Here is a 27708-nt window from a genome sequence, read left to right as displayed (position 1 = left end):
TCATCGGTTTGTTCCGAAGGTTAAATGAGTAGATACATCTGAAGCCCTTGGCACAGTCTCGCCCATCATGACAGCTGGTTATTATGTGTTATTTTCATGCTTGGGCCGTGAGGTCAAGATTTCCTGGTCAAAAAGAACAATATAGGTGCTTTACAGTTTATTGCTACCATTTTTTAAAAAATCCATATTACAGTTTTATGGAATAACAAACAGTTCAACGTATGGGTTTATTTTACAATGTTCCTAATTCACTTTAAAATAGTTGGACATTGAGCATGAGAACATGAGTTTGTATTACGGGAAGTCTCAACTCTAGGGGCATTTAGCAGCCCTTAGAAATTCAGGGGCGGGTGGCGCGCCTGGATGGCTCAGTCGATGAAGCATCCGACTTCAGCTCAGGTCATAATCTCATGGTTCATGAGTTGAAGCCCCGCAGCCGGCTCTGTGCTGACAGCTCGGAGCCTGGAACCTGCTTCAGATTCTTTGTCTCCTCCTGTCTGCCCCTCTCCCGCTTGTGCTCTCTCTCTGTCTCTCAAAAATAAATACATGCAGGAAAAAAAAAAGGAAAAGAAAAGAAAGAAATTCAGGGGCAATAGAGAAATTCAGCCTCGAAGCGTATTACATCAGAAAGCCATCAGCTCTTCTGATCTCAATCACCACTTGAGGCTTTAAAACTCAGGATAGTGAGTATCAGAAGTGAGTTTCTTTAAGTGTTTATTTATTTTTTAAAAAATGTTTTTATTTATTTATTTTTGAGACAGAGAGAGAACATGAGCAGGAGAGGGGCAGAGAGGGAGGGAGACACAGAATCTGAAGCAGGCTCCAGGCTCTGAGCTGTCAGCCCAGAGCCCGAGGCGGGGCTGGAACCCACGGAGTGTGAGATCATGACCTGAGATGAAGTCGGACGGTCAACCGACTAAGCTCGCCCAGGTGCCCCTGTTTATTTATTTTTGAGACAGTGCAAGAGAGGGAGGAGCAGAGAGAGGGGGGGAAAGAGGATACAAAACGGGCTCTGTGCTGAGAGCAGAGAGCCCGACATGGGGCTCAAACTCACGAACCGCGAGATCAGGATCTGAGCCAAAGTTGGAGGCTTAACTGACTGAGCCGCCCAGGCGCCCCCATGAGAAGTGAGTTTCTGTTGGCCAAAAGAGAGGCTTGCTGGTTTACAAGCCCATGTCAAAAATGGGCTCTCAATGTTCAAATTAAACGTATTCATATTTTGAGGACTGGGTAAATATTGGGCAGGTGCTCCCCAGCCCAGGTGTGAATGGGCCGTAGGAATCTAGTGAGGCTTGAGACCATGTCCTTAGGGACGGCACCTGACTCAAAAGAAGCTTTTAGACGAGAGGAATCCCTGAGCTCGCAGTTATATGAACTGTCCCAGGCCTGCTTTCTAAAGGGAGGTTTGTTTAATAAAAGATCTATATTTGTGGCCAAATCTGGCCTGAGAATTGCTTCCTTGATAACAAGATAATGAGGCCGAGGACATAGCTAACTCTCACCCACCTTCAATGCCCCAGTGCCATTATATGCCCCAAATTACCCACGAGTCGTGGTTGGACCTTTTGGATAAGGTCAGTTCACAATGACCTTAAAAAGAGGTAGACTTAGAAGCCTGGGTGGCTCAGTCAGTTTGAACATCGAACTCTTGATTTCAGCTCAGGTCATGATCCCAGGGTCGTGGGATCGAGCCCCACGTTGGGCTCTGTGTTGAGTGTGAAACCTGCTTAAAATTCTCTCTCTCTCTCTCCCTCTACCCCCCTCCCCATGCTCTCTCTCTCTCTAAAATATAAATAAATAAATAAATAATAGATTTGAACTTGGATCCGGGATCTGCTCCTTGCCAGCTCTTTAACCTTGGGGCAAAAGTCCACAAGTGAGAAAGTAATAAAAGCATGGTCATGGCTATTATTAAGTGCTTAGCAATTCTTACTTCTCCTAATTATAAGTGGCTTTTCAGTGTCCCTTGATTTTCATTTTTCTCGCTGTCTTACACAGAACTGTAAGTCAAAACTGTTCACTCTTATGCGTCTGTAACCTCTGTTGCTCCGGGTGATTCCTCGACCTCTCTGGCTGCTTACTGTCCCCTTAGAATAAATGTTCCTCAAGGGTGATCTTGTCTCTCTTTGTCACTGTCGATGCCCAGCCCCTAGCCCTAGGCCTGGGATATGGTAGGGGCACTCTGGGAATTTAATTACAGACTGATTCTCTTCTCACCCAGACTCAAAACCCAGAATTCTCTTTTACTCTCCTTCTCCTTTCCTTGCTTCCATGCAACCAGTCATGCTCCCTCTTATTTATTCAAAATGTTACATCTTCTACTCGCTTCTCCGTCTTAGGCCAGGCCCCATCTTGCATTTAAACCATTGAAATTTTCACCTACCAATGATCTCCAGCGCGTTCCTCCTCCCCCACCTAGCTATTTCCTTTCCTCGGCTATCTTCAGTAAAGCTGCCAGGTTTTTCTATGAAAATCCTGCTTTGCACAAGGCATCATTCTCTTAAAAACAAAAACAAACACTTTCAACAACCCTCAACTGAGAGCATCCAAATCCCACAGGCTGGGCGGCACTGAAGGGTCCGCGACCTTAACCCGTGGACCTTCCTTTTGGGCGATCTTTCACTCCAGTCAAAATGGTTTACTCATGATCTGCTGTTGATCCCTGTGTTCACAGTCTAGCATCTCTCAAACCTTCCTACCAGTCTCCCCAAATCACGGAGGAGGTTGACCCAAGTACACAGTGGGGGACGTGACTTTCAAGCCTTGTGTTTTATATGAAAAGCTATATCTATCTCGCATATATCTGTCAGTGGTAAGAGCTTTTCTGATGCGATGCTTTAAAATGCTTCCAACAGAGGGGCACCTGGGTGGCTCTGTAGGTTAAGCGTCAGACTCTTGATTTCGGCTCAGGTCACGATCTCACAGCTTGTGAGTTCGAGTTCTGAGTCGGGCTCTGCGCTGACAGTGCGGAGCCAGCCTGGGATTCTCTCCCTCTCCTTCTCTCTCTTCCCCACCCCAGCTTCTGCTTGCTTTCTCTCTTAAAATAAATAAGTAAACTTGAAAAAAAGGAGGAATATAAGTAACAAGTAATGGCTACTTTTTAAATTAATTAATTCGTTAGCACTTCATCAAGGTCAGAGATTTATTTGACTTGTTTCATAGTAACACACTAGTTAAGAATCCCTCACTGAAGTAATGCGGAACATTCTAGAAGAGTACCCACGCAACTCTTGACTTTCTGGCGGCCCACTTCCTTTCTCTGCCTGGCCTCCCCCCATTTAATTCCTCAATAACAGCCTCACGACAGGGAAGAGTGAAGGTAGTGATCTCAGGAAAGGAAGGGCTTTGAAACAAAGGATTATGATGAGAGTAGGTTCAGGCATTAACTATGTTTTCTGTTGTCCTCATTAACCTAGGTGATTGAGAGACAGAGAGAAAGGATGTGTCAGCTGAATCACAAAATGTTATTGTGGGTTTTGTCCTCTCTGTAGGCGCGAACGAATCACACACACACACACACACACACACACACACTTTCCCCAGCTCCCCAACCCCACTGCTAATAAGGCCTTTTGCTGACGGAAGTTACAAGAATCGTCCCATTTCACGGTCAATAGCATCAGCTAGCACTCTTTTCACACCAGCTGAAGCATTGGTAAATTTGAATATAATTGAGGTGAGGGAGGGAGGCCGTGTGCCCAGTGGGCGTGGCTCTTGGGCTCCAGGTGAGAATAGACGTTTCCAGACAGTTGCTGTGGCCGCGTTCTGGTTGCCATCGTGTTGACGTCGAGGAAGCAAACATACACGTAGGGAAGGAAGTCATCTTGCAGCAAAGGTTCAGTCTTCTGCTGTCTTGTTCGTTGGCTGAGAAGTCATTTATTAGTCTGAATTCTGCGAAGGCTTATATTTCATTTTGTTTATGCAGTGGCTTCTAGTCCATTTTTGCAAGTCTTCAACTATGAAGGCCAATTTCCGTTAAAAATTGTTTCTAAAAATTATCATAAGAGAGACAGAGTGGTTGCTTTCCTATAGGTAGACCTTCTGATATGCTTGAAGCCCGCGCTGACTTCTTTTAGGCAAGTTCGAGTGCGCCCATTTGCAGGGCTGCAGGAAATCCAAACACGTGTGCTCCGTGCAGACCTTCTGCGCTCCCTGTCAGCACGGCATCTAAGTGCTTAGGCAAGGGTAACGAGAAGAAAAGGAGGATAAACTTCTCCCGGGACTCTGGTCTATTGGTGTGCCAAGCCAAATTTTTAATTTGGAGAGCAATTCTGCAGAAAATGAACAGAAACTGCTATCTAAACATTTTAATAAGAATAAGCCCCCAAGCCAATATGCAATCGAGTGCACTGCTTTCTAGTAATTTCATTTATACAACAGCTCCCACAAGCTGTTTCTCTCTCCATATTCAGATAACCCTCGCCTCTAGGGTGACCGTAAAAATGATATTTTAATAATGTGCCACATCTGTGATCAGAAATACTTAATGAAACACTCTCGTGATCATATGGTAACAAGCTTCAAAGAACTATTTCCAGATTCAGACAGGACCAGTTTGCTTCTTGTGGTAACTTTCATCGGCACATTTTTCAATATTGTCTGCAAGAAATCATCCCTGAAGATAAGTGCGCAGGGTGGGGACCAGCACTTATTTCAGCTGTGAGGCTTGCTGGCTCCCGTAGAACTTCTAGATCAATAGGAACATAATGTGAGCCGTATACGTAATTTAAAATTTCTGGTAGTCAGATTAAGAAAAGTACAAAGAAACAGGTGAAATTAATTCTAGTAATACATTTTACTTAACACCTACAGCCACGAGAGTATCATTGCAACGTGTGATCCATACAAAAACATTATAAATGAGATACTTTACATTTTTGGTATTAAATCTTTGAAATCTGGTGTGCACTCTACGTTTACAGCACATCTCAGTTTAGAGGAGCCATCTTTCAAGGGCTAGTGGCCGCCATATTGGGTGGTACAGCTGTAGAACGAAAAGCTTCTGGAAGAGTGGTCTTCAACTATCTGCCTCGGGAAGATCCAGAGAATCTTAATAAGAATGTGAATTCCTGGGCCCAATCCCTAACCTACCAGATCATATCCCTGGGGGTGGTGCTGAGGGATTTCCATTTTCTAATGGGTCCCCTAGCTGGAGTTTGGCTTACCCAAATTTAAGATCATCCGTAAGGCTCCCTGTCCTGAATTTGCTCACAGCCCTTTAGCCATCACCACTGCAACCTACCTCCCAGTCACTTAAGCCAGTAGACACAATCATCCAACCCAGTCCATTCTTCCATTGACTCATTCTGTATGTCTGGAGCACTGATTATCTGCCTAGCACTGTTCTAGGCCATGGGAATAGAGGGATGAGCAATACAGACAAAATCCCTGCCCTTTGGAAGCTTCTGTCCTTGTGCAGGAGACAGACAATGGACAAGTAGGGGACTAAATAAGTGATCTAACTTCAGGCGACAGAGAAGAAAAAGTAAGACAAGGGTAGGAGATGGTGGGCGGGGCAGAGGAGGAATTGCACTTCTATGTAGACTCCGCGCTGGTCTTGGAGGGCTCTGTGAGGAGGTGACCACTGGCAGACTCTGAGCGCAAGGAGGGAGGGAGCCACAGAGCACCCGGGGGAGGAGCCCCGCATTACAGCCGGCAGCAGGAGGGCCAGCGGGGCTGACGCCCAGTGAGCCAAGGCGGGCAGCTCGAAGAGGAACACCGCCACCGACCGCACAGGCCCTGGAAGGCCACATCAAGGCACTTGGGGTTTATCCTAAGAGTGATAAAAATGCCCTGGCAGGTTTCAAGCGAGGGCATGTGATGTAGCACCCAATGGAGGTGGCTACGGAAATGGTCCAGGAGAGACATAACGTCGGCTCAGGCAACGGGGACAGCCAGTCAGGGACATTCTTATGAAAATAGCGTATTTTAGTCAAAATGGAAGGGGAGGGTGGGGTTCATTTCTTGTTTGTCTCAGCTTCATCTGTTCTATCACTGCACTGTTTCCCACAGGGGATAGAAAAGGTTATGAATGAAGCTTCCCTGCTCCTAAGGAGTTGGGAGAGACCCCGGCCTCCTTCCTAGTAGAATTCTCACCCAAATGTTCACACGTGCACGAGCACACACACACACACACACACTCCACCCTGCTTCTGCCCAGAAGACCCATAATCTCACCATCCATCCCGCTCCCTTTGGCTCCTCTGAGACTGGAAGGTAAGCTGGGTAGTCAGAATCCTAAAATGACTCACCCTTCTGCATCATCTGCCCCCCGCCTCGAGGGTGAGCAGGGCCTAGATTGTAATCTCACTAAGTTGCATTATAAGGTAAAAGTGAAGGGGTTTGGCAATGTCACTGTGGTGCCAAAGCAGATTTTAAGTTCATCAAAGGTGAGCTTGACCTGGGTGGGCCTGGCCTAATCAGGAGAACCTTATAAAAGTGGGTCTAGAGGTCAGAGATGAAAAAGGTACCAATGTTGCTCTCCTGTTGGCCTTAAAGAGGTAAAAATGCCATGTTGTGCAGAAGCCCATGTGTCAGGGAAGGGGCTACCAGGAGCTGAGGGCTTTTCTTCTGGAGTGGCAAAGAACCGAGTTCTGCCTACAACCAGTGAGCCTGAAGAGAATGCCAAGCCTCGGCGGAGATTGCATCCCAGGCCGACATGTTGATTATGGCCTGCTGAGACCCTGAACAGAGGACCCAGCTCAAGCATATGACCTCTGACCCAATGAAACGGTGAGGTGGCAACGTATGGGGTGATAATCAACTAAGGTTGTGGGAGTTTCTTATGCAGCAATAGAAAATGAATCAAACAACGTAACGATAATAAATATAATAAGTATAGCAATACCAGAGGATAATATTCAGCAGGTATTATATGCTAAAATTTTTCAATTGCTTTCTCTCTTTATAGCAACCCCATATTTTGACGCTATTATTATCCCAATTTAATAAATGCAAAACTGGAGGCTTGGGGGGAAGTCACAGAATGGAGGGGGTGACAGGGCAAGGGTTGAGCCCAGGCCTGGAACTCTGAAGACAGAGTCTGACCACTAGGCAGGGTCGCCTCCGACCAGACAGCAGGAGTTCTGCCCCGAGACCCTCTTCTTCGTAACAGTCAAGTCTCCTCTACCTGCACCTCAACCCCTGAGTGCCCTCAGTCGTGGACTCTCCACCCAAGCCAGAGTCTGCAGAGCCTCTGATGGGCCATGACGTCATTTCCTGTCTTTGCACTCTGGAGGTCCCATGGTCAGTTCGGACGATGCGGCCTCTGGGAGCTAAGGGGTCCCCAGGCTCCCCCGAGCGTATCCTGGCCCAGCTCGCCCTTAGAGCAACCCACTCATCTTGGTTTTCCCAGGACTGTCCCAGTTTTAAAACCGAAAGCGTCTCCTCCCAGGAAATCTCTTAGTCTCAGGCAAACCCAATATGGCGGCCACTAGCCCTTGAAAGATGGTCACCTTGTTGCCCTCCACACCAAGCCAGGCTGAGGTGGCCCTTGGAGCTCCCTCCACCTTGTGGTCTGCGAAGCCCTTTCTTTCCCACTGCCCAGTAGGACATTTGGGTCCTGGTCTCTACAGAGAGCTAAGAGCGGAAGCAACTCTGCTGGAGCCATGGGCACGGAGAAGCTTCTGCTGGTTGGGGTTTGGCCAGAAGACCCCAAGCGGGGCTTTAGTCTGGACCATCAGATAGGCCTAGGAAACCATGCCCACATGGGGGTTTTCCCGCGAACTGAGAAATCTGCTTGCCTTGGGCATTGCACGCGAAGCAGACGTCACACGGGCCGGATTCCATGTTTCATTCCCTCCACGCCCCAAGCAGGCAACTCCGAGAAAACTGGGGAGCTGTGGCCCCTGGATTTGTCTCATTCTGCCTAAGACTGTGACCATCATGACACTCAGCGGGGGTAGCAGGGACTCATCCATCGCTGTTCACCTCAGCCGAGAGCTCAGTCCTCAGGAGTTGCTGGCTTCTCTCTGTCGGGAGTCCTGGACCCTTGACCACACCCAGCTATTATCTAAATTGTGACAAGGGACACCGTGTGTGTGTGTGTGTGTGTGTGACGATTGCACCACCGTGAATCCATCTTCAATATGGGAAATGGCTCGCTCTACAGACATATTTTATTAAATACTGCTAGCCAGTGATTTATAAACTCATTCATTCATTTATTCAACCAATACTTGGGGGCCCCACAATGGGCCCGGCATTATCCTAGGCTCTGACACTGAGTTACGGCATGTTTCGTTTTGTTTTGTTTTAAATGTTTATTTCCGAAAGAGAGCACACAAGCAAGGGAGGGGCAGAGAGACAGGGGGACAGAGGATCTGAAGTGGGCTCCCTCGCTGACAGCGGTGAGCCCGATACGGGGCTCGAATTTACGAACCGCAAGATCATGACCCGACGCTCAACCTACTGAGCCACCCAGGCGCCCCACAGCACATTTTAAACTGAGATGATACGATGGGTGCTGGGCACGATGCTAGCACATAAAGATACCAACCTAATCCTCATGGGGTGTGTGAAGGATTCTTAAGGAAGTCAACAAAAGATCCTTCAGGAAGTCTGTCTAAGGAAGGATAGTGTGGGGGGCGGGAGGTTTGTTTTCGTTTTTGCTTTTGCATTTCTCCACAATTAATCCCATTAAAACATCGAAAGAAAACATCTTAATCTCCTAAAACACCCCAACTGCCCCCTACCATATATCACTTTGCAGGACGTCTGTTTGAGTTCTGAACTAGCTTGAGGCAGGATGCCTGCGATGTGACAGTCTCCGAGCTTGGCACAGGAAAAGCAAAATAGATGGGACATCAGGGATATCCAAGAGCTAATGATTTAGTGGGACGGGGCGACACGCGCTAATAAACATCTTTCCATTGTAATATGGATTTGCTGCGGTTGAGATGTTCAGAGGGTGCTGTGGGAGGTCAGAGGGCAACACTAGACCAACCGGGAGATGGGAAATGCTTCCCAGAAAGGCCACGCTCTGGCTGTGTCTCCTCTGGTTCTGTGCTGAGTGCCATTTATTTGCCGCAAATAATACATGAAAACATAAACACAGAGTAAAACTCACCCCCAAATCACTTCAGCCCAAGATAATCCTAATTGACATTTTGGTGAATGCCTTCCAGGCACGCCTGCGTGTAAGGACAGTATATTTTCTATTATCGTCGTCGAGGTTGACGAAAACCGACTAGGTGTTCAAATGTAGCAAGAAACCCACAAAAAAACTCGACCCCCAGCCTGAAACATGTCTCTGCGCTTTATTTGAGGAAAACATAAATGTGGTCACAAAACATCTTCGGGAAGTGGGGTAACTCAGGAAACCTACAGAACTACCGAACGGGTCTGAGTAAGAGATACGGGGCCACTGCCATTCTCAAGGGCGGGGGAGCGGACACTAAGTTATTTTCTTCCGGGGAAAGCGAGGTTAACTCAAGCTGCGGAGCCCAGATGGTCATTCGATTTACAGCTGTCTAAAGAGGAGCTCTATCTTTCCAAGGGCTGAGTTATGATGACTTTAGGTATCGATCAGATGGAAATGCCGACCCTGTATTCGGCGGAGAGTCAGGGGATGAGGAGTAGAGGGGAGACGGTGGTGGTTACTGTCTTTATGTAGTTTTCGAAGTCACTTCCGAAAAAGAAGATGAGATAATAGTTGAAGATTCCGGCAAGGGACATGAGGAACAGGAACAGTATGATTCGCTTCCCAAATATGTAGCCCGGTGTGCTGGAAAAGAGAGAAAACAGTAGAAGCGGCAACTGAGATGGGCTTAACAAAGAACGTCACCAATTTGAGACACAAGGGGTTTCGATTATAGTTCCTTTTACTCAGGCATGCTCCATTGACTTCCTATGAAGAATGGAAGGGTCTCTGCTACTATTAGTCACTGAACGTATTTCAGAACCAAGCTACGAGAGCCGAGACCCCAAACCCCATCATCGTTAGGGCTCTGCTCTACAGCTTCTCTGCGTTCCCCCAGTGTCCTTCTGAACCCTCATGGCGGGAAGTCAGTGGGTGCTGTCGGTCGGTCGTCAGGCCTTCTGACCCGGGATTAGGAACCCCAGTGACTCGTTCCGACCCTTTCTGCAGCCGCTCTGCTCCAGGAGTGCCTGCGAGGCCGTGCTGGCCGCTGTGTCTCCCCCAGGACTGAAGTGCCTCTCCGAGACAGGGGCTGGTTTCACGAACCAGTGAGGCTGATGGAATCTAAAAGGTGCTTCAGGATCCGAGGGTTCAATCTATTCTCCTGAGGCTGCTTGGGAATGAGCCATGTTCACACTAATGAAAGCTGGACCCCTAGCAGCGGAAGACAGGCTCTTACATTTTAAGCGAATGGAGGTGGGGCAGAGATGTTTTAGTACATTCATATTCTTCTCTCAAAGGCTCTAAATCCTACGCTGCTTAGGCAAGTCATCAGCTGGGGTCAGGAGGTAGCTCCCCAGTGATAGGTGACCACCTAATTGTGCACAGCGGCTGCCCTGGCTTCCCTCTGAATGATCCTTTTGTGACCGCTGTGGCCGGATCCAACCCGGGTAGCGTTAGTGCGTTTGGAAAGTCCAGCCAAATGGCTCGTTAAGGCTGTTAGTCACGACCCAGTGAGGGGACCCTTTGGCAATCATGGCTGCTCAACGAGAACAGCCAACTCAGCTAAACAGGTGCGTCAGTGCTGCTGAGCATTATGGTTTTTGACATAATCGAGAGAGAGCAGAATTTGGCATCCCCAGGCTCGACGTTAGAAATTTTATCTTTTTGAAATGGACCCCAAAGCTTCATCACGGAACTCCTAACTTCCCTATGTCAAGGGTCTGAAAAACGTTCAGCGGTGCGACTATTTCCTTGCTACTCAAAGTGTGGGCCGCGGACCAGCAGCATTGGCTTGTTAAGAAATGCAGAATCGCAGGTCCCTCTCTGGATTCAGCGGATCCAAATCTGCGTTTTGACAAGTCCCTCCGTGACTCACAGGCCATTAAAGCTTGAGAAACATGGCTGGCCGACATTGTCCCTGCTCCTTGGCCCGCTGTGTTCTTCTGCCCCGTTCTGACCTGTTCTTCTGTCCTCGGTTCCCTGTTTACAGTCATGCTCATGAAGTGAGACCTCCTGTTTCTTTACTGGGGAGAAAAATAATATGCTCTCTAAAGAGAGCATGGTGGGCTAAATTGTGTTCTCCCCTCCCCCTCCCATTCATGTGTTGAAGTCCTAACCCCAATTCCTCAGGACATGGCCGTGTTTAGAGACAGAATCTTTAAAGAGGTAATTAAGGTAAAAATGTAATCACCAGGGTGGACCCTGACTCAATATGGCTGGTGTCCTTTAAGAAGAGAGGATCTGGACACAGACCCACACAGAAGGAAGACACAGGGGAAAGATGGCCACCCATGAGCCAAGGAGGGAGGCGTCAGAAGAAACAAGGCAGCCAACACCTTGATCTCAGATTTCTACCCTCCGGAGACAATCCATCTCTGTTGTCTGAGCCACGCCGTCTGTGGTACTTGATTACAGTGGCCCTGGCGGACAAATACAGTCACCTGCTAATGCTGATGAGAAAGTAACAGAGTCTAAGGCTGGGGCTGTCTTTTAGCCAGAGAATAGAGGGTTCAGGGAAATTCACTTGTGAAAAGTCAAATATTGTGGTGGCTCAGATTTATCACAGGAATGAGGCCACCATATGCTCATTACAGAAACAAGAAAAAGCGATCTGCAAAGCTGTTTCAGAATGTGCTTGAGATAAATCTGCGGTGAAGGATGAAATGGCAGCGCCTGCTGCTGAAATAGTGGTGTTCTCGACTTCGGGGCAGCATTTTTCAAAGGTCTCAAGGCATCCCGCCCCCGAGGAGACGGCTGTGTGGTGCCTTAACTCTTCCCGGACTGTGCGAAGGGCGTGGAAGGCAAGGGTTCAGCACGTGCCCACCACCCGCAGGGCTGAGTGTGAATGGGGGTCCCCACCTCGGGCACTTCGGGAGCCTCAGTTTGAAATCTGTCCAGCCTGGCGGTGGGCGCGGTGGGGGCAGAAGGAAGGGCCGGGGTGGGGGGGCCCGCGGGACACGTCCTGCATAATTAGACTGAAACCCAAGGCATCTCTATGATCGTCTCTGGAAGCTGATGCACAGTTCTCTCTAAATGGGGCGGGGAAGGTCAGAATTAAACGAAGCATCTGAGGGACAGGCATTTTATATCTGTGACTTTGTGAGGTATTGGTAACCCATTATCCAGGTGGGGAAACTGAGAAGAGACAGGTGGAATGATGTGCCTAAGGGCACACAGCCAGGAAGAGGCAAAGTGGGAATTCAAACCTGTCTGGGTGAGGCCAGAGTCCTGCTCTGTCTACCTTCCCGAGGGCTCCTTTGGAGACTAGGATTTTGTTGTTACGTTTCGAAATAAACGTATCCCCCCTCACTTACACACACACACAGCATCAAACCTACGTGAAAACATCAAAAAGGCATTATGACAGGGGCACCCGGGTGGCTCAGTTGGTTGAGCATCCAACTTCCGCCCAGGTCACGATCTCTCACCATTTGTGAGTTCGAGCCCCGCGTCGGGCTCTGTGCGGACAGCTCGGAGCCTGGAACCTGTTTCGGATTCTGTGTCTCCTTCTCTCTCTGCGCCCCCGCCCCCCAACTTGTGCTCTGTCTCTCCCTATCAAAAATAAATAAAATAAAATAAAAAATTCAAACAGGCATTATGACAGACAATTCCCATCTCGAATGTGCCTAAAACTTCGAGGAGGAGGAGGTGTGGTGTGAGGTGTAGCTGGGGCCAGGCACCAGGACCCCTGAGCTCCAGCACCCCCTCCCTGCTGTGTGGCCTTGGGCAAGTCGCTGACCCTCCCCCGCCTCACATAAAAATATATACAAAATGTGGGTGGAAAAAAGAAAACTGCATGGTCCCATCTGGCCTTAAAATTCTGTTCTTTTCAGAAAGGAAATACCACTTTAAACCCGGTAACTTCTAAAGGGAATAAAAATTGTAAGGCCCACGAGAACAAGATATTGTTCCTCTGCTCACCCACGTATCTCCAATAAATCAGGCCCTCCAGAGATTTTTGTCAAATGAATCATTCTTAGAAAAGAGGCATGAACAGCCTTCAGCGATTCCCACACTGTGTGCAGAAGTTGTTAAAATGCATACTCCCAGGCTCCCACCCTAGACATTCTGATTCGGTACATTCAGGGTGAGGCCCAGGAATGTCTATTTTTTTTTTTTATTTTTTTTTTTTAACGTTTATTTATTTTTGGGACAGAGAGAGACAGAGCATGAACGGGGGAGGGGCAGAGAGAGAAGGAGACACAGAAGCGGAAACAGGCTCCAGGCTCTGAGCCATCAGCCCAGAGCCCGACGCGGGGCTCGAACTCACGGACCGCGAGATCGTGACCTGGCTGAAGTCGGCCGCTTAACCGACTGCGCCACCCAGGCGCCCCAGGAATGTCTATTTTTAACAAGCACCCCCAGGCAATTCTTGGTGCACTTGGTTGTTGGTTGGTGGGTTGCACTTTAGAAACACCAGCCTTGAGGGGCGCCTGGGTGGCTCAGTCGGTTAAGCGGCCGACTTCGGCTCAGGTCATGATCTCACGGTCCGTGAGTTCGAGCCCCGCGTCGGGCTCTGTGCTGACCGCTCGGAGCCTGGAGCCTGCTTCGGATTCTGTGTCTCCCTCTCTCTCTGCTACCCTCCCCTGTTCATGCTCTGTCTCTCTCTGTCTCAAAAATAAGTAAAACATTAAAAAAAAAATTAAAAAAAAAAAAGAAACACCAGCCTTGGTACCCATACACTCACCCCGGGGGTTCCAAGAAAGCAAGTTCATTCTCTAACTCTGGGGAAGTAACCCACAGTCCACACTTCAGGCGGAGGAGGGGAGGAAGAGATTCTAAAATATTGACACGAAAGGGGAAAATGGCTATGAGGGATCGGGACTTTTGAAAACTGTGCCCGTTATTGTTTCTATAAGGTGAGTAATTTTGGTACTGCTCCTGACTCTAGCAGACCCCGGGCCTCTTTGAGGGCAAGGGTTTTGTCGTGTTTATTATCATCTCAGCAACTGACTCTTACCACCCCGGGGGAGGGGTGGTCAGTAAATATTTGCTACACGGGTGCTGAGTGCATGGGGAGTGAAGGTGGGGCTGGTTAACCTGAGTTGCCAATCCTTGTTCGTCCACCGCTAGGTTAAGAACTTCAAAATGCACAGAGGGATTTTAGTGGGAGCTCCAACAGGGAACAGGGCCCTGAGGGACGGGAAGAGAGAGCAGCTTGGTACCAGCTAGGGAAGGTACATGATAAAAGTCAAGTAAAGGTACGGGTGCCTGGGGGGCTCAGTCGGTCGAGCGTCCGATTTTGGCTCCGGTCATGATCTTGCGGTTTGTGGGCTCGAGCCCCGCGTCGGGCTCTGCGCTGACAGTTCAGAGCCTGGAGTCTATGTCTCTTTCTGTCTCTGCCCTTCCCCTGTTCATGCTCTCTCTTTCTCTCTTTCTCTCTCTCTTTCAAAAATAAATAAACATTTTTTTTTTAAAAGTCAAGTAAAGGTAGATGATAAAAGGCAAATAGTCTTGTAATATAATGCCAACTGCCACTGAGTTTGGGTCCCGATAGTAGCTTAGAATGAAAGGGGAAGAAACTAAAATTCATTTTTTTTTTGAGAGCCAGACAGTGAGCGGGGGAGGGGCAGAGAGACAGAGGGAAAGAGAATCTCTGGCAGGCTGCATGCTGTCAGAACAGAACCCAACACTGGGCTCGATCTCACGGCCCTGAGATCTGAGATCTGAGACCTGAGCTGAAATCAAGAGTCGGACGCTTAACCTACTGAGCTACCCAGGCGCCCCTGAAATTCATGTGGTTTGAGATGCTACAAACTACGTAATCAAAACAGGGAGAAAAGTGTCAGGGAGTAGGATGTAGGGCTGAGAATCAGAGCCATAAGCTTCTAGGAGGGACAAAGGTGGGGGCTCCAAAATTCCAGAAGGAAGAAGCTTCGGTGGGGGAGACACATCAAGGAACGTCATGCTCACCCACTGCACCCAAAATGACACTAGAACTTCTGATGTGGATAGGGCCAAAGCAACTTCTGGGGAGGAGCCAAGATGATTGACAGCCCCCCGGGAGAAATTCCTGGAAGGGTCTCCCTGAGCAGTATCTTCCTCTATGGTGAGCCCAAGAACTAAAGCAGATCCCGAAGACATTTGGCCATTAGAGCATCTGCAGAGAACAAGTGTGACACGGCCCAGGGACGGAAGTGGGGATCCGAAGGAGGGGGTCCACGGCGGAAGAGGGTATTAGCACATAGTTTCCAGAAGGCAGAATTGAAAATCCTCTTGGACCTAGCCATGGAGGCTCTCGGGGTTGCATCTACCTCAAACTATATGTCGGTGTAGATTAGGATTAGACATTTCATCCCATACATGTCATTTCTCCTGATGCCAATAGCTCCGAACTCTGTGTTCAGAAGTATTGTGAGGCCGTGTCCGGTCTCAGCAGGAAGAAGCACCGTGATGGATGAGTAATGAAGGCTGTGGGTGCGGGACAGATGAGAAGGCTCCGAAGGCACCACAGACAGTGGTAAAGGGGCCGGTGGGATCTCACGGGGGAGACCAGGACAGGATTTAAGAGGTTAGGCCAATTACATTTTTTTTTTCAACGTTTATTTATTTTTGGGACAGAGAGAGACAGAGCATGACGGGGGAGGGGCAGAGAGAGAGGGAGACACAGAATCGGAAACAGGCTCCAGGCTCTGAGCCATCAGCCCAGAGCCCGACGCGGGGCTCGAACTCCCGGACCGCGAGATCGTGACCTGGCTGACGTCGGACGCTTAACCGACTGCGCCACCCAGGCGCCCCGTAGGCCAATTACATTTTAATGAGGTCCAGGGAAGTCTAGTATTTTTAAGATTTGAAGTCTAGATCTTATTATTTTTTGCCACCTCGGTTCATTCCCTAGCAGCGATTACCTTTAAAATGCAGAGAGCCTACGGGCAAATCAACAAATGTTGTCATGCTCCACAGATTGTCTTAGAATTAAAGCAACTTTAAGATCTCAGGCGAGAGGTGACAGGCGAAGAGAACAGTGACTGGGCCAGACCCCGGAGACTCTGCGGAGGAAGACAGGGATGCACAGGAGGCAGCCCAAGAGAGCAGAACCCCCTTATTTAACTGAGAGACACCCCACCACCCCTCGCTTCTTGACAACAGGTGCTCTCCCGGGAAAAGGCGGAATAGAGGCTTTCCAGAGTGGAAGAGAACGAGGAATATCACTTATGAGAGTGTTGATAAGGGTAAGAGAGATAATGGAACTGTGGTTTTCAAGGGTAAATAAGAACCCCACTAGAGAGGAATGAATAGCAGACGAGCCCAGGAAAGAATCTCTGAGAGACGAGTCATTCTTCTCTTGGCTGCAGCTCGCCATCACCCCCCGGCCCCCAGCCATTTAGTTTCACAGGCTCCCAAGGTCCCCAGACAGAATGCTTTCACCTGCCGACCTCCCGGGATGTCAATGCCTTTGTCACCGCTGCAGATGTTATCTAAACGGAGAGCCCATTAACCGCGAGAGGAGGGTGCTATCGTAAGAGACAGGGGGGGGACGTGAAACTAGACAAGGGAGAAAAATGGAGGGGAGGGCTGGAGTCACCACTCGGGCAGGCGGCAGCCTCCCAGAACACACGCCTGGCTCCTGGAGCCCTGCTGGTACATTAAGAATTCGAAAGAAGTGGGAGCGCCTGGGTGGCTCAGTCGGTTAAGTGTCCGACTCTTGATTTCAGCTCAGGTCACGATCTCACGGTTCACGAGTTCAAGCCCCACATCGGGCTCTGCGCTGGCCACGCGGAGCCTGCTTGGGATTCTCTCTCGCCCTCTCCCTCTCTCTCTGCCCCTCTGCTGCTCACTCTCTCTCTCTTTCTCTCAAAAAATAAATAAATAAAAAAAATTCTAACAAGAATCCTGAGGAACTGGTGGCAGACTATAACATGTCTCCTGTAAGTATCCTCATTTATTTTATGGAAATCCGGATTTCCCAAACCGGGTGTAGCCAAAGTTATAGCTGCTGCTCTGGGGCTTTCCGTCTGGCAGCCTCCATCAGCAATGCAACGGGGACTCTATTCACAGGCTCCGTCCTCTGAGTGTTCGTGCGTCCTATTTTTGCAACATTCTTCCTGCTGGTCCCTGGAAAATCTGTTACTCAAGAGAACTGATCACAAGGTGCACGTTTTAGTTCTCATTTCTTTAGGCAAACAATGAAATGCTTCACTCACCGGAGGCCTTGGGAAGCCAGACCCAGAAAGTCAGACTCTGAAGGGTGGGAGTAGAGCAGGGGGCAGAGGGGGGGCAAGAATGGGCAGCGTGCGGTGTGAAAGCATCCTTCGTGGGCCCGACGCCATGTGGAGGAATTCGTTACTGGGCATAGGAATCAAGTCCCCCAGCGGTATTTGCCGAGCCCGCAAAGTTCAGGGGGAAAAGGGGGAGGGATACTATAGCCCTCACCCTCCAGCCCCGAGTGACACCCCCCCCCCCCAGCCCAGAGCCTTAAATCTTGGGCAGAATATGGTGGTGAACGATCCCTCTGCTTGCTCAAAAAGCGTGGCTCACACCCTGGTTCTTAAACAGTCCCAGTGGCCTACCTCTGAGTTCTCTCCCCCAGGTAGCCGACGAAGTATTTTTGCCTCACGAACAGGTACATCAGGCCAGCAAAGGCGGCGGGAACTAAGTGGAGAAAGGGAAACACCCGTGTGAGTTTCACAGATGCCAGAACATGCTAAGTTAGCATTAATCCAGTTATTAATCCAGTTAGCTATGTTAGCATTAATCCAGTCATTATACAACGAATGTTGGTCACAAAATCTAGCAGAAGCCTCAAGTGCTGGCTGCTGGGGCTGGACTTCAGCAAATGCCCAGGGCTGGTGGAAACCTAGAACCTCGATGATAGTAATGTTACTTTCTATGGGCGTCGTGGTACGGTTCACAAAGTGTTTTCCTGCCCATCATGTAATCTGAACCCTTCGCACATGACCAATATCATCTTTGCTTATTCGAGATGTGAAAACTTGGGCTTCAGGGGTCAAAGGGCTTGTGTAAGACTGCCAGGTGGGATGGGTGGTGTGTGTGTTTGTGTGTATGTGTGCGTGTGTGTGTGTGTGTGTGATGTGGTCCGGGGCAGGGGATGGGGAACCAGACCCGGAACCCCAAGCCCAGCTCTAGGCTGGCTCTCTTAAAAGTATACCCTTCCCCTCTGGGCCACCAGGCAGTGCAATGCTCAACCTTTTCTGAAAAATTGCTGCCAATTCAGAAAACATCTCTAGAGAAGGAGATTCCCTTTGCTTTCTAGTCCCCTGAGGAGCACCCGTGAGCATCGGGAGTCCTGAACCTTGGATTTGAGAGTTAGAAAACCCAACCCCACAAGAACCATTCGGATCAGGAGCTAATACTTAACTCATTCTACATCTGGACAAAGGGGTGATTGCAGCTTTCCTAGCTCTCAGGAATAATTATGAGGGTGATATAAGTGATGGGTATAAAAGCACCCTGAAGACCTCCCAGCATTATTCAAATGCCAAATTAATTGTGTCGACAGAGTGCTTTTTATATGTCAGGCACTGCCCCCAGGCACTTTGGGTACTTGGGTCTCCAATCCTCCCAGCCCCCTGGTAAAGAACGTATCACTGTCGCCATTGGGCAGATGAAGAAATTTAGGCTCAAGGAAGTCAGTTTGCCCAGCTGCACTTACCAGACCAAAAGGCCCATGAGGACACACATTTTTGGCCAGCCATCATCTCTGTGCTTGGCATAGTGCCTGGCACATAGTGGCTTTCAAAAATTATTTGTTAACTGAATTAATAAACGTCAAGTAAGCCAAAGAAAAGTGTTAAAAAGAAAACCACACGCCCAAAATGGCATCAGTTAGGCCAAGTCCCCAAACCGGGCTTCTTATCTAACCTGATAGCAATTTCCATCTCCCTCCAAAATGCAGTCTTAATCTGCAATCAGGAATTTTCTGATCCGAGCCAAGGCAGTCATGGGTCGCATGGGCCCTCTCCCACGTGCAGGATGGAAGGAAGGTGAGGTCTGCAGGATAAGGGCCCCTCCTCTCCTCTCTAAGGGAAAGAAACCTTGCCCGGAAAAATCCTTTTCTTTTGCTAACAACTTTCTTGCCTCACCCTCCTTCCTATAAAAACCTTCCATTTTGTACAACCCCTCTGCCCCCCTCCCTCCCCCCCCCGCCCCCCCCCCCCCCCCGCTTGCTAGATGGGATGTTGGATTCGTGAATCCTTTAATGAAGCCGATTAGGTCTTCAAATTTATTCGGTTGAATTTTATGTTTTAACAAGGTGGAATCTGAAACCAAGTTTGTATAATTTTAAAACCGTGTTACCACCACCAGTGCCATCAGTAATCACATTTACTGGGCTTCTATTGTTAGGTCATTTTTGTGGATCCTAAACTGTCAGGCATCAGCAGTTTTCTATGGTTCAATGTGATCTATGTCATGCACTATGTCAGGGACTTTATGCACAGTCTCTCAAGCACCCTGGGAACTCAATTATTCCTGCTTTACAAATGGGGAAACTGAGGCTTAGGAAGGATGAGTGAAGAACAGCCCAGGGTCACAACACCAGCAATGAGTGTCTTCACAATAGTCTCTAGGGATGCCTGAGTGGCTCGTTTGATTAAGTATCTGACTCTTGATTTTGGCTCAGGTCATGATCTCACAGTTCGTGTGTTAGAGCCCTCCCATCAGGCTTTGTGCTGACTGTGCAGAGCCTGCTTGGGATTCTCTCTCTCCCTCTGTCTCTGCCCCTCCCCTGCTCATGCATGTGTGCTCTCTCTCTCTCTCTCTCTCTCTGTCCCTCTGTCTCTCAAAATAAAGAAAGAAAACACTTAAAAAATTTAAAAAAAAAAAGAATTGTCTCCAGTCTGTCAGTCCCCAGACCCTCCCAAAATACTAGTGTTATGTGACAGGTAAGAAAACCAAAACACAAAAGAAACCACTTATGAAGTTCATGCTATTATCTGAAAGTCACGAAACTGTCACAATTCACAATCTGCCCTGAACAAAGTTTTTCCTGGTTTGTCCCATCGGGATGGCTCTGCTCTAACTTACCAGCACATCTCTCTCTCAACAGGAGCTAAACTGAACATGAGCTCACAAGAGTCAGGGGTGGAAAATGGCTGTGCTCATGCCTCGTGGACCCCCCAGGCCGCCTGGAACAGTAGGAAAGGCACAGTGGGTTCGAATCTGGACTCGAAAATTCTGAGGTTTGAGCAAACCGCTTGTCCCTCTGGGACTCGGGCTCCTGCTCCTGTAAAGCGAAGAATCTGGGCGAGAATGATCTCTGAGGTTCCTTTTGACTAAACAATCCAGTAATTTACTATAGAGCATAAGAAATGACGATTACCGAAGAGGGCTTACTGACACTTTTGACCCCTAGCAATGCCAACAACTGTTTGGCAGAAAATGCATAGTTCCGGGGCTCTGAAACACCTTCACACTCCCTTTGTATTTATCTAGCTAGAACAACTCTAGATCCGCCTCTATCGAGTATCATCTAGGACCTAAAAGGAATCGTAACTCCTCGTATAAGCATAGTTTGGCTTGATTTTTCAAGTGACGCCAGACACTCGGGATAGATAGTGGTAAATAAATAGTGAGTGATGACAGCCTTATGGAGCACAGGAGGAGGCCACATGCTGTCCCTGAAGGGGTTTCTGCTGCCATCCCTCACCTCTGTTCTCTGTCCCTGCGCCTGATTCCTTTCCTTCATGGCTCTTTTCACTCTCAGCAACGATGTATCCATTCGCTTTTTTTCCTGTGGTTCATCTCACCAAGTGCCATGTGCTCGGCCGCTACGTCTTGTTATTTATCACTGTGTATCTAAGCACAGGGCTTGTCACGTAGGAGGTGCTCAAGGTCTACGCATCATATACGAGGATGATGCAGAAAAGCCCTGGTGCAAAATCCAGGACTTAGCGCCAGAGACCTGGGCTCTGTTTCTGGCTCTGTTATTCACCAGCTGAGTAACCTTGAGCCCGTCGTCTCATCTCCCCGAACCAAAGTGTTCTCCAGGCGAATAGAGGGAGGGGAGCCTGGGTGGCTCCGCGGGGTTAAGCGTCTGGCTCTCGGTTTGGGTTCAGAGCCTGTGTGGGACTCTCCCTCTCCCTCTCTCTCTCTCTGTCCCTCCCCCACTCGCTCTCTCCACCACTCTCAAAAAGAAATAAAGAAACTTAACAAAAAGATAAGAGGGAGATAATACGCCCTCTACCTACTCCCTCAAGTGGGAGAAGAGGTAAGGATTAGAGAGTCCCTCGGGGGACACTTGTGGCCTTTTCTGACACCCCCCCACGGGGGGCCACATTGTGGAAGCTGGCCAGGTCACGCCAGCCCCCCCCCCCCCGGCCAGGCACAGTGCCGATCTCCAAAGGGGACCCGAAAAACACGACTCTGGTTTCCTGGTCCTTTTAGGTCAACTCTGGGAGTCAACCTGCTGAAGTCAAGACCGTGGGCGGCTGCTAACCCCGGAGAAGGCTGGGGACCTGGAATCCGGCCCGTGGCTCTGCAGACCCAGGCCCGACAGAGGACCTGCCACCCTGCAAGCTTATTAGCAGAAGAGCAGAGTGACGGCGGTCCCAGAATAGATCCCTCAGGCGCCCTCATTTATAATGCCCTTGTATCTGCGCTAACACTGCTTAAGGATTCTGAGTCACATTTAGCCTTAAACCACCCTTGTCAGCGCAGGAGCTCTCAACCAGCCACCGGGGAGCAAGCATTAGCAATGCATTATCGCACCCGCTCCGCACAGGCGCAGAGCATGCCTGAAACACGACCTCCCGAGGGTTCTCACCTCTCCGAGGGCTTCACGGGGATCGGAGCTGGAGGTCAAGCAAAGTCTTTTCAACAAAAGAGCCCGCGCTTGAACCTCCCCACGGCGCACGCTCCAGAAAGAGAACACACAAGGAGAAGCCAGAGTTACCTTGGCTGCAGAGCAGCCCCGCGCTCCAGAGCACGACAAGGAACGTGGGGTACGCGTCCACACAGTTTTGGCTGTAGAATAAAAAAAATAAGGAGAAGAAGCATCAGGAAACACGCTACCGCGGCACCGTCTGAAAATCACCTGAAACCCCAAGCTGATAATCACCATCACACATGAAGCACGAACCCCATTCATGACTCCACTTATATCTACCGGTAGGACCCGGCTGCCGCATGAGACATAGGCAGTGGCATAAAGCAAATACATGCTCAGAATCCATTTAGTCCCTTCCTCAGTGAAGCCAGTCGGAGACTCGGTTTCTTGATGGATTCGTTTTGGCAGGGTTCCTGCTCCTGGCTGTGCCAAAGTGCTTCTTGGAATTGAAAAGTGAGCAACACAGACAGCAGGGCTGTGGCAGCTGTCAGGATTGGGGGTGGGGGGTGGGGGGTGCAGGAGAGAAGAGCCCAACTGAGAAACCTTTGTCAGACACACAAGTCAGCTCAGACCCACAGGCGAGGCTGGGGGGGGCGGCGGGGCGGGGAGATGAGCTTCGAGCGTGAAAGAAACCAGGGTCGATTCAGAAAAGCTGACGCTCAGAAAGGTCTCGTGCTGGTGGTGCGATCGCCGTGTTCAGGGCTCAGTCTTCACTCTCGGGGAGGGGCTCTCCCCTCACACCAGCCACCATGCTGATATTTTACACCCTTTGTCCCCCCGGACACTCACCGCAGCCGTGTGAGCGCGCAGGGTGACTGCATGCGTTTTCTGCGGCTGCTGGAACAGGTAGCCCCAAACGTCGGGGCTTAAAACAAGACAAATCATCTGGAGGTCAGAAGTCCAAATGGGTCTCACTGGGCCACGGTCAAGGTGGGTCAGCATGGCTGCAAGCCCGCTGGAGACCCTAGGGAAGAATCCGTTTTGCCTTGCCTTTCTCAGCTTCTAGAGATCACCTGCATTCCTTGGCTTGTGGCCCCCTTCCAACCTCAAAGGCAGCAGTGGCCGAGAGGGTCTTTCTGACACCCACTCCTCCGCCTCCTTCCTTCACAGTTAAAGAACCCTTGTTAGGGGTGCCTGGGTGGCTCAGTCGGTTAAGCATCTGACTTCCTCAGGGCATGGTCTCGCAGTTCACGGGTTTGAGCCCCGCGTCGGGCTCTGTGCTAACACCTGAGCCTGGAACCTGCTTCAGATTCTGTGTGTGTGTCTCGCTCTCTGCCCCTCCCCCACTCACTCTCTGTCTCTCTCTCACAAATAAATAAACATTAAAAAAATTAAAAGGAAAAGAACCCTTGTGATCCCATTGGTTCCACCCAAATAATCCAGAGTAATCTCTTGATTTTAAGGTCAGGTGGTTAACAATCTGAATTCCTTCTTGCCATGTAACAGAACCTACAGGTTCCCGGGATTGGGAGGTGAAGATGTTTGGGGGCTCTTTACTCAGTCTACCCCAGTTACCCTCATTGTCACATGAGAAACTGAGGTTGGGAGAAGTTGACTAACTGCTGAGTGTCACTGAGCTACAAGGTGTGGGGCCAGGATGCACGTCCTGGTCAGTCCAACTCTGTAACCATATCCGTGAGCTCTTCGACTACACTAAAAAAATAGCAAATATCCTCTGGAAAAGTTGACAGTCTCGGTCAGGACCATCAATATGCACATCCACATTGATAAAAATCCCCAACAAAGTAGGGCCAGATGGAACATACTTCAACATCATAAAGGCCACATATGAAAACACCCACAGGTAATATCATACTCAATGGAGAAAAACTGACAGTGTTCCCTCTGGGGTCGGGAACAAGACAGGGATGTCCACTCTCACCATTCACTATTTAACATAGTACTAGAAGTCTTAGCCTCAGCAGACAACAAAAGGAAATAAAAGGCATCCAAATCGGCAAGAATGAAATCAAACTTTCATTATTTGAAAATAACACGATATTCTATGTAGAACACCGGAAAGACTCCACCGAAAAATTGGTGGAACTAACACGAATTCAGCAGAGTCGCAGGATGTGAAATCAACGTACAGAAATCTGTTGCATTTCTATACGCCAATCATGAAGCAGCAGAAAAAGAAATCAAGGGATTGATTCCATTTACAATCACACAAAAACAATAAGATACCTCGGAATAAACCTAGCCAAAGAGGTAAAACCTAGCCAAAGAGGTACAGATATTTTCTACGACTCAGTCGTATATCATTCTAAGACTGAGTCCGTAGAACAGTTATGGAATATCTTGAAGAGGACACAAAGAACTGGAAAAATATTCCATGCTTACGGACTGGAAGAACAACCATTGTTACAATGTCTATACTACCCAAAGCAATCCATACATGTAATGCAATCCCTATCAAAATACCACCAGCATTTTTCACAGAGCTAGAACAAACAGTCTTAAAATATGTATGAAACCACAGAACACTCTGAATAGCCAAAGCAATCCTGAAAAAGAAAAACAAAGCTAGAGACATCACGATTCGGGACCTCTAGCTATATTACAAAGCTGTAGTCATCAAGACAGTATGGTACTGACACAAAAACAGACACATAGATCAGTGGAACAGAATAGAAGATCCAGAAATGGACCTACCACTACATGGTCAACTCACCTTTGACAGAGCAGGAAAGAATACCCAATCGAAAAAAGACAGTCTCCTCAACAAATGGTGTTGGGAGAACTGAAGAACAAGGTGCAGAAGAATGAAACTGGACCACTTTCTTACAGCATACACAAAAATAAATTCAAAATGGATGAAAGACCTAAATGTCAGGCAGGAAACCATCAAAATCCTAGAGGAGAACATGGCAGCAACTTCTCTGACCTCGGCGGTAGCCACTTCTTACTAGACATGTCGCAAGAAGCAAAAATGAACTCCTGGAGCTTCATCAAGATAAAAAGCTTCTGCACAGTGAAGGAAACAAACAACAAAACTAAAAGGCAGCCTACAGAATGGGAGAAGACATTTGATAAAGCATTAGTATCCAAAATCTACAAAGAACTTATCAAACTCAACACCCCCCAAAAAAAAGACCAGTTAAGAAATGGGCAGAAGGGGTGCCCGAGTGGCTCAGTAGGTTGAGTCAGTTAAGTCAGTCCAACTCTTGATGTTGGCTTAGGTAACAATCTCACGGTCATGAGATCGAGCCCCATGCCGAGCTCCTCACTGGTCACGGAAACTGCTTAAGATTCTCTCTCTTCCTCTGTCCTTCCCCATCCTCAAAAAGAAAGGAAAGAAAGAAAAGAAAGAAAGAAAAAGGAAGGAAGGAAGGAAGGAAGGAAGGAAGGAAGGAAGGAAGAGGAAAAAATGAGCAGAAGACATGAATAGATGTTTTTCCAAAGAAGACATCCAGATGGCTAACAGACATATGAAAAGATGTTCAACCTCACTCATCATCAGGGAAATACAAATCAAAACCACAATGAGACACCACCTCACACCTGTCAGAATGGCTAAAATGAACAACTCTGGAAACAACAGATGTTGGCGAGGATGTGGAGAAAGGGGAACCCTTTCGCATTGTTGGTGGGAATGCAAACTGGTGCAGCCACTCTGGAGAACATATGGAGGTTCCTCAAAAAGTTAAAAATAGAACTACCCTACGACCCAGCAATTGCGCTCCTAAGTAGTTACCCAAAGGATACAAAAGTACAGTTTCAAAGGCAGTGCATGTACCCCAAAGTTCACAGCAGCACTATCAACAATAGCCAAACTATGAAAAGAGCCCAAATGTCCATCAGCTGATGAATGGATAAAGAAGACGTGGTATACATAAATACAATGGAGTATTGCTCATGCTATGTGCAATGGCGTGGATGGAGCCAGAGGATATGCTAAGCAAAATAAGTCAGGCAGAGAAAGACAAATACCCTATGATTTTACTCATATATAGAATTTGAGAAACAAAACAGATGTACATACGGGAAGGGGGAAAAAAAGAGAGAGGGAAACAAATCACAAGGGACTCTTTATGATGAGAACAAACTGAGGGTTGAGGGAGGGAGGTGGGTAGGGGATGGGCTAGATGGGTGATGGGCATTCAGGGAGGGCACTTGTCACGTTGAGCACCGGGTGTTGTATGTAAGTGATGAATCACTAAATTCTACTCCTGAAGACAATATGACACTATATTTTAACTAACTATACCTTGGATAAAAACTTGAAAAAAGAAAAAAAATACACGCACATCCGTGGAAAAACCACCTTACAAGACATGGAAGCGTGAATGGGGAAGGGCAGCGCGATGGAGTGGAAAGGGCACGTGACTAAGGTTTCGCCTCTGACCTGACATTCACCATCTGTTTGTCGATGGCAAAATAATCACTTTGGATGTAGTTTTCCCACCTGAAACACTAAGAGACTGATAGTAACTCTAAGATCCACGTAAGCTTTAAGAGTTGATGCTCTAGTGAGGTGGTCCTCAAAGTGTTGTCCCTGGATCAGCAGGCATCCGGAATACCTGGGAACTTGCTAAAACTGAAAGTGTTAATGCCCATCGGAGACCTACAGAATTAAACACTCCAGGGGTGGGGCCCCGCAATCTGTGTTTTAACAGGCCGACTGTTTTAACAGGCCCTCTAGGTGACTCTGAAGCACACTCAAGTTTGAAAACCACTGGTCTAATGTCACTCAAACTAACAGGCAAAGCAAAGATGCACTCTTCAAAGCGTATTTGGCCTTTTATCCGAATTCCTTCCTTGGATTCCTTCATCTGGACCCTCCCTGATCTGGTTCTCATGACTTTCCTCCTAAATCGGCGACGGACCCTTATTCAGACTGATAGCGTCTCATGCCTCAGTGGTACCATCGAGAACTCTGGAATGACCGAGCCCTGGTCCACCCCCGCAGAGAACCCAGAGAGGATGTGCCGTGTCCCTGGCCACAGGAAGCTTCATGTCCCTCTAATGATCAAAAGATCCGCCACCGGAGAGGTCAATGAAATTAAAGGTAAGAAAGCAGCGTATCCTACCCTGGGATACGGGCACAGGGGAGAGAGCACAGCCCTGCTGAGCTTGCTGGGTACCCAGGGGTTTCACTGATCTAGCGGACACAGTAGTACTTACGTAAGTACTTCTGTGTCTCATTCCCAAAGGTGGAGAAAAACAAAAGGGAAAATACGAGTCCTTTTCTCCACGAACACATTGATGGTGTGGTGCATCATACTGAACACAGCACAGTGACCTGTCCACAAACCCGGCAAGCGCCTCAGAATCAGACCCGGAGGAAGGGCAGGAGCCTTGAACCAACTTATCATTTGGGGTGAAGTACTCAGCGAACAAACAGGTCCCGTACGCAGCTATGGAGCGCCCCAACGTCACAGCTATTACGTATTAGAGGAACAAACCCACAGCCTTGGGACTGAGAATGTGACCCTAGAAAACTAGGTCACGTTATTATTTATTTAATTGAATAAGGCTCTATGTCTGATGGGATCTAATACCTGGGGCTCCAACAATTTGATGATCTATTAATGCCAAAGATCGCCCCTACGTCCTCCTCATTCACATGCTTCTGGTTTTGTTTGTATTTGAGTACTGGTTTGGGCTGGGTGATGCAGTTTTTCAAAATGCTTAATTATCTAAGGAATTTGCTCATTAGAGAGAACGGTATAGTAATGTGACATTGGATCAGTCCTTCAATCATTCCTGCCTGTTGTCTCAAGTCACCCGGGTCCCTCATAAAACACGGTCTGTCTGGATTGGAATGAAACTCCCAATTCCTGTCCCTCGATCTAGCTCAAGCCAGTCTTTTTCCGATCCAGAGTCTCCGACCCGCCTT

The 27708-nt window shown here is 48.5% G+C and overlaps 1 protein-coding gene across 1 annotated transcript in view; it reads right to left on the bottom strand.

The window, feature by feature from the left end:
• Positions 1-9238: 9238 nt before the first annotated feature.
• The window catches only part of LOC122481139 (arachidonate 5-lipoxygenase activating protein), a 29075-nt gene continuing 10605 nt past the window's right edge, over positions 9239-27708 (bottom strand). The window contains exons 3-5 of the mRNA XM_043576220.1: positions 21933-22003; positions 17590-17671; positions 9239-9724 (exon numbers count right to left, since the gene is read on the bottom strand). Coding sequence (XP_043432155.1) covers positions 9562-9724; positions 17590-17671; positions 21933-22003 — 316 coding nt within the window. The 3' untranslated portion in view covers positions 9239-9561. The remainder of the gene's footprint in view (positions 9725-17589; positions 17672-21932; positions 22004-27708) is intronic.

The sequence above is a fragment of the Prionailurus bengalensis genome, chromosome A1, assembly GCF_016509475.1.
Source record: "Prionailurus bengalensis isolate Pbe53 chromosome A1, Fcat_Pben_1.1_paternal_pri, whole genome shotgun sequence".
NCBI classification, from domain to species: domain Eukaryota; kingdom Metazoa; phylum Chordata; class Mammalia; order Carnivora; family Felidae; genus Prionailurus; species Prionailurus bengalensis.
The sequence above is the reverse complement of the archived record's forward strand: the minus strand, read 5'-3'. Positions and strand labels throughout refer to the sequence as shown.